The sequence below is a fragment of the Polypterus senegalus genome, chromosome 11 (assembly GCF_016835505.1).
Source record: "Polypterus senegalus isolate Bchr_013 chromosome 11, ASM1683550v1, whole genome shotgun sequence".
Lineage (NCBI taxonomy): Eukaryota > Metazoa > Chordata > Cladistia > Polypteriformes > Polypteridae > Polypterus > Polypterus senegalus.
Window position 1 is genome coordinate 99,377,858 of NC_053164.1, and position 15,686 is coordinate 99,393,543.

Sequence of the window (15,686 nt, forward strand, 5' to 3'; positions counted from 1 at the left end):
GTATACATTGGTGTAGGTAGTCTGTCATCAATAACAGTAGCTCATTGGAAAAAAAGGATGGAAAATTTTGTGTGCACTAATAAAATGCTGGTGATAATATGTTGTTCAGTATTTTCTATATCATTATAAATATCATTATTGCAAATTTCTTTGAAATACCGTGATATAATTTTGAGGCTATATAGCCCACCCCTACTTAGTTCCCTAAAAAACTCCCAGTTAGAGGTATCAGGCTACAGTTGCTTTGCTGTTCCCATGTGATTTTCACAGCTCTGTATAAATTCTTTGCAGGCACTTCTGTTTCTACATAACACTTTACTTGGCTTTCTCACTGATTTATACTGTCCTGTGCCACCATTGAAAGGGCACATTTACAAAGAAAAATAAACCCCCTGGTTTAGCTATATACATGGAATGTAAACAGGTGAATGATATGATGTGTATTTTCTGACCTCTACGATTTGAGTAAATGTATCTATTATTGGTTTCAATCTCATTGTTAGTAATCTAGATTACCTTACAGAGCATTATAGTTCTGATATAATGCACCCTGTTACTGTAAATCTTAGGAATTAAGGTCAGTATTTATATGATCCACTGTAATAAAAGGATAGGTGTCTGTGTGTCTATCCAGTTGCTATGTCTTTGTCATTCCAAAAGAGAGTACATCGCAAACATTTTTAGTAATAAAATGCATTGCATTTGTCATTCCAACAGATTGCACATCACAAACATTAGCACTGCTTTTATGAATCCGTACCAAATGGCATATAACGGGGACATATCCATTACTTGGTGCACTGCAAATGTTAACGCTAAGGTCTACATTGATTACTTAGATTTCAACCCATCTTAGATAGGTAGTACAACTAGTATAAACAATGAGAATCCATTCGTTTAAAGTCTGAGGAAGATATAAAAAAAGAGTCACATACTAGAAACTTCTTTTTAAAGAACTATTTGTATCAATAAAATACTGCTTTGTCATTCTTTTTTATTTGCATGTTTGTTTTCTGATCAGATCTTGCTGCAAAAGCAGTGTGCAGAAAAAGACTTAGAAGCTGCACAAAGTAAATTGCAGTGGACGGAAAAGGAGCTACAGTCCAGTCAGAAGGCAGAAGCAGATCTTCAGATTAAGCTCACGGTATGTATTTTTAAATAGCACTTCCTTTAAACTAATGATTACTATTTTACAGTATATACTGCTGTCCTATTTGGATCAAATACTAGTATCCAGTTTTGTAGTTCAGATATGGTACTGTATCATGCCATATACCTGTGCATGTCCTTCTCAGCAAAAACACAGCTTCAAACATTGTTCCAGTTGATGAAAATGGAATGTTTTACTTTGACTGCTATGAAAACAATAGTTGAGTATAGCAAAAGCACACTGACAGGTTAATTGATTTATAAATGCTCTGCCTATGTTCATAAATAAAAGTGGAAATTAAAAAGGCCAATCCATGATACACTGTATCAGTAAAATAACAGCATGAATTAAATACATACCTTTGTCTTTCTGAAATGTAATTGCTTACTACATGTATAGTATTAACTCGGATTACTTGCATAATATTTTCATGTGCCCCTTTCTGTGCAAAAATGGAGCTTGAAAATGTTCCCTTTTTAAAGATACTGAAAAAAGTCGAACAGTAGTAATATCTTGTATAATGACATACAATATATAGTATTAGGGTTTGAATAAAATTTTTCAAAGCTCTTCTTAATAAGTGTTCTTGCAGGTGAAATTTTGAATTGGTGTTTTAATAAAAAAGACTTTATTCTGTTCTCTGTTTTATTACTTTCTGTGGTGCAGGATTTACAACAACATAAAGAACAGTTGACTGCTAATCTCGAGCAGAGCCTCAGAAAGGTGCAGCAACTGGAAGAACACATAAAGACAGTAAACCAGGAATTGTTAGAGAGGAAGAATAGCTCTGAGGACTTACAAGGCAAGTAATTTAAAGCAAAAATATTAAAATGGATAGCCAATAATCTTAGCAGTTTACATAAAGGAACTGTTTAGGCTAACTAAAACTGTCAACTTCAAACTGTTAACATTCTGTTGTGTTAAACTGGGTGTTATTACTGTCTGAAATTATTTGACCATTTGAGTAACAGAAATACACAAGTAGTTAATCATAATAATAAAAAAATAAATAAATACTTGGTAGAAATACTGCAGCAGGGCCATGGCAAATAATTATGAGTTAGGCATTTAGTTTTCAACACTATGCTTACCAGAATGGCACACTACACTTGAAATATTTAATGCCTCAGATTGTTGCACTTGGTCCCATCTGTTTCCCAGTAAATTTCTTATCAATAAAAATTATTTTTAAGGTTTTTTACGGTTACAAATATCATTGGAAGTGTTATTAAAATATTTTTGCTTATATAAAACCTGTGGAAATTTCAGTAGAAGAAAAATCTGAAAATTATTATTTATTTGTACATTGTAATTTCCAAGAAAAAAAAAATGTTGAAAACGGATATTTTTTTATAACTTCACCAAGACCCAATAATTTTAAAAAGTCCATGAAAAAAATCTTGTGTTACTCATGTCACATAATCCAGTTATATGCTCACAACATTTTAAACACATGCATTTTTGCTAAAATATTGTTAAATAAAATATTCTCATATGAATGAAAATGGAAAGCACTCGACTGCGAAAGAGCATTTCATTTGTACACCCGCCTCCCGCCATTACATTACATTTATGTCCATAACTGGGGTACTTCAGGATTACTTCGTGTCCATGTGTGAAAACACACCGTTGATTCAATATCTTGAATATGCACAGGCGTATTGTCTTCCAGATAACATTTTCACTCACTTTCCTGTAATCTTTAATTTTACATGTTTGTCAGTGAGTGCATGCTTTTTGTAAATATCCTGTGAAACAAAATGTTAGCCAATGCACAAGCTGTTACTGGGCTGGACTCTTTACCAATGAATGAGGCAGGGATGCAGTATTTCAATTCAAAATCTTGGCCACATCTGAGTACACTCAATTTTAATTTCTGGGAGCATTTTCTGGAAGTGGTTTATTTAACTTTATTTTAGTAAAAATATAAATGTTTGGGATGTTGTGAGCATACGACTGGATAACTCAACATATGGATTATGGCCTTTTATATCAAGACTTTCTTTCCCCATTCTTCATGAAACATGAGATTAAAAGAATTTTTCAGCTGCCACTTACTCCATGTAGTTTGTAGTAACTTAGAAAATTAACATTTTTGGGGTGTTCCTTTAATGACAGCTCTTCTGTGTATTTTCCATTATTGGAAGGTAATAGTCTATATATGATATCTACATTTCATTTATGCCATTTGCAAATGTTCAGCATTGTTGAATGGCATTTTCTTACCTTGTAGCTGAGTTTTTAACATATAGTTTTAAAGTTTTGGGGTAAATAATTACTATCTTGCTTGGTTGTGCTTCTGCTTCTTGGCACCCAGGGTCCTTGGTTTGAATCCAGTACCCAGTCATTATTTGTATGAAATTTTCCTATTCTTCTTGTGTCTGGGTACCTGTTTTCCTTCTTCATTCTACAGACATGTAAATTAGATAAGTGTAGTGATTGTGTACATGAATCACCTTGGTAACAGAATGGTATCTTGTTCATGAGTGCAAGAAATGCTCAGGCCTCCACAACTCTGAAGTAGATTAAGTGGGTGTGACAATGTAAGGTTTGGTTTCTTTCTACTGCAAGAAATAGTTGTGTTATTCAGAATGATCAGATTTTTAGTTGATATTTAATTGATAATTATGTGATGTAAAATTGATGATTTACTGTATGTGATTCTGTTTTGAATGCAGCCAAATATTTAGGCTACACGTCTCCAGTATCCATAAGGGCCAGCCCAACAGGTGAAAGCTTCAGTCCAAGAATAGTGTTGAAAGAAAAACATCAAATTCAAAATAAGAGAAAAGATACCTTGAAGAAAGAAGAGGTAAAAATAATATCCAAGCCTTGCGGGAATATTGAAGAGCACTCCATATCATCTTTTAACAAAAGAGAGCCGGGTGAGGGAATGGATTCTGAAATTTCAGAGCAACAAAGAATGATACTTGGTTTTCAAGAGTTTCACGAGAGTAAAACTGAACAAAGGGAAGAAAGCTATCCTGTTAACCAAGATGAGGAAAATGGAAATTCTTCCTTTACCTCTGATGATTTAAGTGTAAAAGCTCCTGATACTTTGGAAAGAGAAATCAAAAGATTGAAATCTGATTTGAAAGAATCTCAGATAGAACTGGATCAAAGGCTGGAGGAGTTAAATATTCAAAGAAAGGCTGCAAGAGACTACCAGGCAAAGCTGAAGCAAACTGCTAAAAAACATTCTGTAGAAATTGACAAACTTCAAAAAACAAAAGATACATTTAAAGAAAGGATAGACTGTTTAGAAAAAGAGCTGGAGGTCAAAAGAACAGAAGTAGTTAATCTGAAAGGTGTTAATGCTTCTCTGGAAGCTCAGTTAAATTCACTAAGGGATTCAAGAGATTTAGAAAAAGAGATAATGCAGTCTGATGATGCTTTAGATCACAAAAACAGTTCTGAAGCATTTCAGAAACAAGAATGTGCTTTATTATATTTGAAGGAAGAGGACACTGTAAATGAAAACACAGAATTCAAAGATTTGAAACAAAATGAAAAAAGAAAGCAAGTGGAACAGTGTTGTGCTATAAACAAAGAAGCTAGCTTAATTGTGTCTGTGAATAATAACAACTGTAATAATAATATTAGCAGTTCTCATCTAGTAGAGTCTGAATTAAATGAATCATTTTCAACAGATAATAATACTACAATCATTAAAGAACTGCAGGAAAATCTGAGCACTAAAGAAGCATTAATGAAGGCAAGAGACAAGGAACTAGAAGATCTTCAGTCAAAATTGCACGAAATGGAAAGTTTAATACATAACAGGGACATGTTTGCTTTATTAAAAACTATCAAAGAGTCAAAAGATGTTCATACATCAACAGATGGGATGACTGATCTGTTACAGCTGGATCTAGACATGGAAAAACTGCACAGAAAATGCAGAGAACTAGTATGGGAGAAAGACCAAGCAGAGAAAAAGACACTTGAGGCCCAAAGCAAATTTGACAACCTCCAGTCTAAAATAAACAGAGAGACGTCTCAGCTAACTTTAGCTTTTGAAACCCAGAGCCAAAACATTGAGAACTTGTTAGCTAATTTGGAGGAAAGGGACAATGCTGTTGAGCAACTTAGCCAAGAATTAGAGGTGACCAAGCAAAAGGTGTCAATACTGCAAGAGGAAAATAATGTACTCAGTGCTAAACTATGCATGCATGTCTCTTTGGACAAGAAAATTGAAGGGTTACCAGAACACCTTGAGAGCAGAAATAAATTTGAAAAAGTCAGTAAGAATAAAAATGAGATAGAAGAGCAGTTAACTAACAAACAGCAAACACCACTAGAAAAAATGGAAGCTATATTTTGTGAAAGAGACACATGGTTTACAACAGCCAGCATTTCCTGCAGTGATGAGGAAGAGAAGATACCTTTCAGTATTACAGGTAATCCTGCAGTGAGAGATACACTAAGCAGAACACAAATTATTACAGAAGACTATCCAAATAGAATGGTGTCAGGAGTTGTAGAAACAGATTTTGTAAACGGTAAAACACTGGGTACTACTGAGGTCTTATTAACTACAGTTTTAGAAAAGCAGCAAAGAGAACTAAACCAAAGTCAGGATAGCAATAAACAGAAGGAAAACACATTTTCACCTTTAAATAATTTTCAGATGGTCATTAACAATGAGGAGAATTATACTTCTCTTTTGTCAGTTAGTTCTGAATCCTGTGAAAAGACTATAGGGTGTAAAATACATGAGATCAGTGAGCAAAGATATACATGCAGTCCTGTGACTGAGGATTTGGACCTGCTGAATATTGTCTCTTATCCTCAAGAAAACGGAGACAGTGGGAGCCAACAAGTTGTACAAACTGTGGATTCTAATGCCCAGTTTCCATCAGAATATAAAAACTTGAAACTTGCACTTGAGCAGAGTAATAAGGCACTACAGGAGCAGAGTGACAAAGTTCAAAGGATGATAAAGGAGATTGAGGATGCTCAAACTTGGAAATATATGTTTATTAAGGAAATGGCCCATATTTTGAAATCCTGCAGAGAGGGAGGAGACCAGCAAAAGGGCATCACTGGAAATTTGCAAAGAATGGTACAGGAGTTCATTAATAAGAATCTGGATGATGAGCTGTCTGAGCTGCAGGATACACTAGAAGATTATACAGCACCAGTTCAACAAACAGAGGAGAAAGTGACAGCTATTGTATTAAATCAGGTAAGCCAACTTACTTTTCTTTCCTTTTTGTTTCACTGTAAACTTTCTACACCTGTTCTGACCCTGTATACAGTACTTGTTCTTTCCAATATGTGCCCAATTGCTTAATCTCTTTCTTTCGTATTTGAAATTCATCCTTCTCTCCCATTACACCCATTGTTCCTTTGCATCCTTTTCACTTTTAATGGCTCAGAAGAGAGTAATTGTGGGATATGCAGGTGGAACCAAACTTTTGACAAAAACACACTTGTATGCCAACAGTTACAAGTAAACCTAAGTTACTTAGCTCAGTGATGTTATAAGAATCTATAATACCAAGAAAAAACTGCACAAACAGGTGTGATTCTGCAGTGATATGTTTGACACCACTATCACTTCTTAATTCTATGATTCTTTTTTTTTTTTCGTTGCTCTTCTTTGCTTTCATGTAGTTTTATGTGCCTGGTTAATGGGATTGGGAGTCATATCTGTTATCTTGTTGGACATATTACACATTTGCTGCTCTGCTTTCTTGGTGGTCGTTCTTAAAGTAAATGTAAAAGTCTGATCTTAGAAAGAAAATATTTAGTATTTGTTTGTGGCAAGTTGAGCTGTTACTACTGGATTAGTTTAGGATATTTCAGCATAAAGTAGTAAATTAAATAATTTACTACCTTTCAGGAAAATATGGGCTACACTTATTTATATAATGAGAAGTGAAATTCCCCTAGTATAATATATTTATATTAATGTTCTCCAAGAATGATAACATCATTAATATAACTAGCTATTTTACATGGCTTCATTCAGGAAATTTCCTAAGATAATGGGCATTATTCCTGTTAACTGCATGTATCAGATGTACTATGTAATAATAATAATAATTAATAATTCTTTGCATTTATATAGCGCTTTTCTCACTACTCCGAGCGCTCAGCAATTGCAGGTTATGGGCCTTGCTCAAGGGCCCAACAGAGCAGAGTCTCTTTTTGGCATTTACGGGATTCGAACCAGCAACCTTCAGATTGCCAGTGGAGATCCCTAGCCTCAGAGTACTTTTCTATATACAATATTTTATTTTTTTGGACCGCCTTACTCTTTAACATGCTATATACAAATGCCCAGAAGTAAACATTTATGCTGTAGATCAGTTCTTGCTTTTTCTAGTGACTGGCCTTGGCTTTCGTTGATGGTCATTGGAAAAATTTAGTTTCACAGGAAATTATATCATTTTGAATTCAAAAAGGAATAGTGGGAATTTAGGGTATGAATATTTCACCCTGTGGCTCTTCCTGTAAAAAAGTTGCTTAAATCAGAATTGAATGTAATGGTTTGATCTGTAATCTTATACCATCACAAAGTTTTGAAGCATTAAGATGCAATATAAACTGAATTGGGGTTTACTTTAACTTACTACATACAGCTTTGACTTTTATAGACTGAACAGTTACATGGGGCATACAGTGAATTGAACATTTTAAGCATTACACAGAAAAAAAATGTAAAAGAAATAATATTGTCAGCTATGTACATTTTTCTAGTGCTTAAAATGGAAAAAATGACTGGTGGTTACTTGGCATCTTGCTTCTCATAGTCGGTGTCTTGTTCCCTCTTGCCTTTCGTTAGAGTGAGGGTGGTCATTGCATCGTGCTATACTAATATTTAAATGGGGAGGGGGGTAGGTATAACAGTAGCAGCCCACTACTATGCACTGCAATGTCATGCCCAACAACAACATTTATGTATATAGCACATTTTCATACAAAAAATGTAGCTCAAAGTGCTTTACATAATGAAGAATAGAAAAATAAAAGACACAGTAAGAAAATAAAATAAGTCAACATTAATTAACATAGAATAAGAGTAAGGTCCGATGGCCAGGGTGGACAGAAAAAACAAAAAAAAACTCCAGACGGCTGGAGAAAAAAATAAAATCTGCAGGGATTCCAGATCATGAGACCGCCCAGTCCCCTCTGGGCAATCTACCTAACATAAATGAAACAGTCCTCTTTGTATTTAGGGTTCTCACGGAAGGACTTGATAAGGATGGTCACGTGGACTTCTGGCTTTTAGTCCATCAATGTTGGAGCATCATGATGCTTTGAGTAGGTGGTGGTGGCGCAGGCCACAACCACAAAGAAACTGGAAAAAGAAACAGAAAAGAGAGTAGGGGTCAGTACGGATTTTAGAGCCACCATGAATAGTTATTATGATGAATTGGACATGCAGAGTATCCGAATTAAGTTAAAGTGAAGTTCTGAGAAGGCCATGTTAAAGTAATGTGTTTTCAGCAGTTTTTTTAAAGTGCTCCACTGTATTAGCCTGGCGAATTCCTATTGGCAGGCTATTCCAGATTTTAGGTGCAGAACAGCAGGAGGCCGCCTCACCACTTTTTTTTAAGTTTAGCTTTTGGAATTATAAGGAGACACTCATTTGAGGATCTAAGGTTACAATTTGGGATATAGGGTGTCAGACATTCCGATTATATAAGATGGAGCGAGATTATTTAAGTCTTTATAAACCATAAGCAGAATTTTAAAGTCAATTCTGAAAGACGCAGGTAATCAGTGCAGTGACATCAAAACTGGAGAAATGTGTTCAGATTTTTTTTTCCTAGTTAGGATTCTAGCAGCTGCATTCTGCACTCGTTGCAAATGATTGATGTATTTTTTGGGTAGTCCTGAGAGGAGTGTGTTACAGTAATCTAATCGACTGAAAACAAAAGCGTGAATTAATTTCTTTCAATGATATAAGAGGTCTAACTTTTGCTATGTTTCTTAAGTGAAAAAATGCTGTCCTAGTGGTCTGATGAATATGCGATTTAAAATTCAGGTTACAGTCGACAGTTACCCCTAAGTTTTTTACTTCCATCTTAACTTTGATCCTAATGCATCAAGTTTATTTCTGATAACCTCATTGAATCCATTTTTGCCAATCACTAAAATTTCAGTTTTCTCTATTTAGCTTGAGAAAATTACTATTCATCCATTTAGAAATACCAGTAAGACATTGTGTTAGTGAATCGAGAGAGTCGGGGTCATCGGGTGCTATTGATAAGTAAAACTGTGTGTCATCAGCATAGCTCCTGTATGTTCTGTCTGTAGAGATTTCTTTACTGAGCTGACTAAGCATTTAAATTTACCAAGGCACGCCACTGTTTGTCTTTTGTTGTAGCTAGGACATGAAGTTACAAGCCCCTTTACTTAGCATGTTTAAATGCGCTTCAATAACCTGATTGCTCACAGAAACCTAATTTCTAAAATACCATGTAAACCCTTATTCTGTTTAGAGAAATGGGGATATTAGCCTGTAAGAAACTGTGGTACAGCGGGTCCATGGCTCAGAAAGTCAATGTTTAAAATAAATAAATGATTACCGCACTTTCATCTTTGTGTAGGGGCATGGTAGTGTGGCGAGTGTGGTTCCTATGCGTAATGCAGGAGTGGACAGAGGTGCAGGATTGCCAGTGACACTAATTGGCGGTGGGAGCTGCTGATTGTTGCATCTGCGTCACATCCACTTTTTAAAGGAAAAAACAGTCTGGCCAGTGACTGAGAAAAGAATGTGGTTGAAAAGGAAATTGAAGACAGGCAGAGGCAGAGATAGAGTTCGAGAGTACCCAAGCTTACAGAGTGAGGAAGGTGGTCGGAAGTGAGCCTCAGGGCCGTGGGAGCTGGAGGTTAGGAAAGGGGCACTCCTGCTGAGTGCTGTCTGGGGTGTAGGAGTAGCATGATTGATGGTGTCTCTCCACACGGGCCGAAGGTGAGCAGCAGGAGAGGCAAGTGGGGCTCAGCAGGTTGCCCTGCATATGCATAAGGAAGGGTGGCAGGGAATGGAGCCCGATATGAAGGTTGACTGCACCTGTCTGTGGGTGCCTCCTCCTTTAGCCAGGTCCAGACAGGATAAGGGGAGGAGATGCCAGGTTTAAAGGGAAGCATTGTGGCTCACTATTTTTATGGACTGTCTCTGGTTTTTAACTTCATTGTTTTAATGGATTATTTATTAAACTGTTTTTACCTCCACCAACACCATTTCATTTTAATGGATTATTTGTGTATTTGACATTTTTTTGAAGCAGTACACAATTTGTTTGGACACTTGTTTTGAATTGTCTTAATAAAAGTACTGTTCGCTTTTTCACTATTTCTTTGCTTTGTGTGTGTTTTATCTTCCTCTGCCAAGCTTTTCCAGTTACGTTATTGATGGTGTCGGGTTCAAGAGGCTCCCAGACAAGAGTGGGAACATGGAGTTGACCCACACTGTCACAGAAACCTCATTAACAGAGGCGCAATTCTCCACAAATAATCAGATGGTGTGGCCATGTAAACCCATAACTGAGTTAATGTTAAGGATTTTGTAGTCTGCACATGTCTGTTGTGCTGTATCAGCCTGCACTTGCTTTCAACAGCCACAGGTAGAAATGTCACCAAAATACATTTCCAGAGGCCAATTTTCAGGTGGCTGCATTATTGGTGACCACATTATTCCTTCTCCTGGCTGAAGTAATCTGTCTCACTATTTCAGAAATTGCTACATTTATGTCGATGAGCTGAATGTACAGTGCTAAGCTCAGCAACACTATCTCGAGTAGAGTAGAGTAGAGTAACATGTTAAAAGCAGCGTGCATTAAGTAATCTGATTACTTTTTAAAGTAACGAGTAATGTAATGCATATCTTATTGAAGTAAAAATACCTGCATTGTTGTTATTCCAGCAGTAATGGGTGTTAGGCAAAAAATGGCACACACTGGATCCTTTGCAGTATTCAATTTCACAGCCAATTGGAAATGTTTGCTGTGTGCAATTCAGTAACAGAAATCTACAGGTAAAGCACCAATTTGACAAAACATATTTATAAAAAACAAGAAAATTATCACAGGCGTCATACTTATTTTCGGATTCACAGTGGTCTATGATATGTTTAACTCTTTTTTTTGCAGTAAAATAACGTTGAAGTGTTTTGTCATGTACATTATATGTACTGTACATAAGTCCAATCAACAATCCACAGGAAACAATACCCTTCAAATTTGTATGTGTATATATATATACATATATATATAAATATATATATATATATATAATTTTTTTTTTTTTATATAGAAATATATTTTTCTTCGCAGTGGTAAGAAGTGACAGAGTAGGGTGTTCTGTGTGTACCCAAGGAGGTAACTTTCTAAGCATGTCTATATTGAGCTTCAGGAAACTTTCATCCTTCACGTCTGCTAGCTACTTTTATTTGCATAAAGTGGCAGCTGCACTTCTCTCTGTAATTCCTTACCTTATTTTGCAGTGCAAGGGAAAAAAAAACAATGTGCTTACTAAAAATAGTTTGGTCGTAAAACAACATTACCAACAATAATTGGACAAATTGAACAAAAAAATGGGATTCGGGTCTGGGGAACATGCAGACCAGTCATTGGTATCAATGACTTTGTCATCCATGAACTATCTACTCACTCTGGCCACATGAGGCCGGGCATTGGGCTGCACCAGGGGGAACTCCAGGTCCACTGCACCAACGTAAGGTCTGACAATGCCTCTGGGGATTTCATCCATGTACCTAACAGTAGTCAGGGAACCATTGCTTAGCACGTGGAGGTCTGTGTGATCCTACAAGGTATGCCTCCTCAGGCCATCACTGACCCACTGCCAAACCTGTCATGCTGAATGATATTGCAGATTGCATAATTTTCACCTCGGCATCTCCAGAGTGTTTCACATCTGTCAGATGTGCTCATTGTGAACCTGCTCTCATCTGTGAAGAGAATGGGGTGCCAGTGGCGGAGCTGCCAATTGTGCATTTTGTGGAGAATGCCAATCAAGATGCTTGGTGGTGGACTGTTGGGCACATGTACCACTAGAGATTGTTAGGCTTTCATGCCACCCTCATGGAGCCAGCTTCTTACAGTTTGGTCAGAAACTTGCACACCAGTAGCCAACTGGAGATCATTTTGTAGGGCTCTGCCTGTGCTCCTCCTCATGTTGCTGTGTTGATACCCTTCTGCTTCCCTGTCCTGCTTTCCTCATGAAATGGCCAATCTCCTGGTATCTCCTCCCTGGCTTTGAGACTGTGCTAGGAGACACAGCAAACCTTCTTGTGATGGCACTTATGGATGTGCCTATCTTGGAGGAGTTGGACTACCTGTGCAACCTGAATTGGCTGCAGGTATTGCATCGTGTTACCAGTAGTGACAAGGACACTAGCAAAACACAAAACTAGAGAAGAATCAGTTAGGAAGGATAATGGGAGAGTAACTGTCTGTGGCCACACCCTGTAAAACCACACATACCTTTTGCCTGTCCATTGCACCTGTTGTCACTTTCATTTGCACCTAACAGGTGAAGTTGATTCACAAGCGTTTATGCTTCCTAACTGGACAGATTGATATCCCTGCAGCTTAATTGACTTGGTGTTAGACTTTGATGATTAAGTGTTCCCCTAGTACAGCCACATATTGTGTCAAGCCAGTCTGTGCACAAGCAACCGAATGTGTGTGTGTGTAGATTTTTGGCTATAATGTAATTTTCTTAGCAGTGTTTGTGAGTTGTGTACAGTCTTGTCAAATTTTTTAAAGTTAAGGTGTCTGCTCCAGCAAATAAACAGCAATGTATAAAATCACATCTGTCTATATACTGAGTATTTTGCTAAATGAGAGCAGCATAACATTTTTAAAGGTACTTTGTGCCAATTTAACAGATTTTATTTTATGACCAAAACAAGACAAATTTCTTCAAAGCTAAAGTAATGTTAAGAAATGTATAAGGTGTTATAGTTTTTGAGTACCACACCTTACCATCTTAGATCAGTCATATTTTTTTCTGGTTTTCTCAGGTGAAGGAATTACATGAATTGGTTTCTAACCTCACTGAAGAGAAGAACAAACTGAAAGATGAACTGGAGCTTTGGAAAGGCCAAATTCTAGGAAATTCAGACTCCTCGTCTTGTAGTAATATGTTGGTGCAACCTGCCAAAGACACAATAGTTTTGGTTCATGAGACATTAGTCTCACTTCCATGTACAATGGGCAAGGCTGTATCATTAAGGACTGGAGCTAAAGTAGCAGAAACTGTTTCATACTTGGAAAAACCAAAGGATTCTCCTCCATCTCATCAAGTACAGAATACACCAAAGGATACCATAATCCACTGCAAAGAAGATGAGAATGACAGAAAGAAATGCAACATTACTTCTGATAAAAATGAGTGTGTGAGCTCTGGCATGGAAATTTCTGATGGAACAATCCTGCTTGTAATGGACAGTAAAGCTACAGTGGATAGTCAAACTAAGTTTAGAGATGATGTTGCTGGCAGCCATTCACCTTTACACATGGATCAACTATTACACTGCCATAACCAAAAGAACAATGAAGCATGTTTAGTTAATCACACCAATACCATGCAAAATTATGATAATCTGAAAGTGGGACAGAATAATTTATACATTTCTTTAGAGGGTGAAACAAATGTTAGTAAGCATTCAACAGACATTTCCAAACACAGTGCCACCGAGTCTGTTACTCACAAAAACATTTACACAGAGGAAATCAGAAAATTGTGTGATCTGGACCAAATTATAGACAATCAAATGAATCCCATCATCACACTTAGAACAGATAGGAATTTTACATTAGATGAGCAAAGCAAAGATGTTGATAATGCCATGACAACCTTTCATATCCCTGAAAAAGCTAGGGAAACTGGTAGTCTAACCAATAACCTATATGTATCGGGCAGTGATAAAATGATAGAATTTAGAGGTGCAACTGACCAAATTAGCAACATAAATAATATATTAGTATGCCAGTTGAAAGCAATAAACGGTGATTGCCAAGAGACTGGGACACCCATAGCTGAAAAGACCTTATTTGAAATCCAGCGTTTAGATAAAGAGAAAACAACTGAATGTCTAACCAATGCAAATTTTGATTCCAAGCCTGAAGTAGTTGATAAAGTCACCATGGGAGAGAGGTGCAAGATAAACAAAGAGGATGTCTATGATTTCAGCTGTTCTTCTAGTGAACATATGAACAAAAGAGAACATACAACTACACATTGTATCAAGCCAGAGTCAGAGCAGAAGCAACTGAAGTTTGCCTCCCCAGAGTCAGAGTCGGAATATGTTACAGCTAATGTTACTGATGTTGCAGAGGAGCATTGGAAAAATGCCAACGTCATAAACACGCAGCATGCTGATAACTCAGATTCTGCTCTAAACGTTATGGAACAACAAAGCAGAATAAATGATGGCTCAGTATTCAGTCCTGAAGAGGTTAAGTCTCTGGTACTTAATGAAGAAGAACTGCGGATGATGGAGAATGGCATTGGCAATGGTGAGTGTTAAATGCTGGACTCTTTGATATTATAGAGGTTCTTTCTCTTTAACAATATAGGAAGACTGCAGGTAATATAAACTATAAACATAGGTTGAGTACCAAGAAGTGTGTGTGCATGTATCTGTATCAGTATATCAATCCACAATCTAAATGTTCCCATTCTGTGGAGTTTTTTCCTGTGACTGTAAATATCTCCTGTTGAATACCTTGTTTGATTACATAGTTGGTTTGTTCATCTTGTTCAATTGCCTAGCAGAGTTTCTCAATTTTGCTATTTGTCAGCCTCTCCTCCATGTGGATCACCTTGTCATATGGTCATATTCACCATGTGGTCGCAATTGCAGTTGAGTGGGATGAGAATTAGCACATCTTAATGGAAAATTATGGATTTCTTATTCTGCAGATTTGCAGTAGCAGTTTTCTTCAGTGGAAGAGTTCAAGCATCTTGGCATTTTGCTCACAAGCAAGCTTAGATGTGTTTGTGAGATTGACCAAAAATATGGTTGCTGAGATGGATTGTAGCTTCCCCGCAACCCTGCTCACAATAAAGCAAATTTAGAATATGGATGTACTGGACTGTAGCGGTAAAACAATCCATAGATGAATCTCTTTGGATTTACTGGTCAATGTAAATCATTGCTCAGCTTTGGTAGGTCCCCAAATAATAAGATTGCAAGTACAAGTGAAATTAAAGTTCTTCCCCATGGTTAGCATGTTCACTTCTTGAAACAGAATGAACTAAATAATACAGGACAATGTCATAGTAGAACTGTAGCCTTATCAAATTAAGAGGAGCTAAATTGGGTTGTTTGGTCATGTAATGAATTTGCTTTGGATGTCTCTCACACACAGGGACCAACCACTGCAAGAAGACATGCAGCAAATCCAGGACATCCTAGATGAATTCCCTAGAATTATCTAGAGACAGTTGCTAAAAACTTTGTGCCCTGCCACCCTTCAGCTTATTGCATTGCCACCACAGCTCTGTTATTTAAATTGGAGAACGGGTGGTATTCACACTGGGCCAGATCTGG

At 36.9% G+C, this 15,686-nt stretch overlaps 1 protein-coding gene across 1 annotated transcript in view; it reads left to right on the forward strand.

The window, feature by feature from the left end:
• si:dkeyp-115e12.6 (centromere protein F) overlaps nucleotides 1-15,686 on the forward strand; it is a 66,277-nt gene that overhangs the window by 33,749 nt on the left and 16,842 nt on the right. Inside the window, exons 10-13 of the mRNA XM_039769358.1 lie at nucleotides 1,022-1,144; nucleotides 1,817-1,952; nucleotides 3,829-6,338; nucleotides 13,152-14,649. Coding sequence (XP_039625292.1) covers nucleotides 1,022-1,144; nucleotides 1,817-1,952; nucleotides 3,829-6,338; nucleotides 13,152-14,649 — 4,267 coding nt within the window. The remainder of the gene's footprint in view (nucleotides 1-1,021; nucleotides 1,145-1,816; nucleotides 1,953-3,828; nucleotides 6,339-13,151; nucleotides 14,650-15,686) is intronic.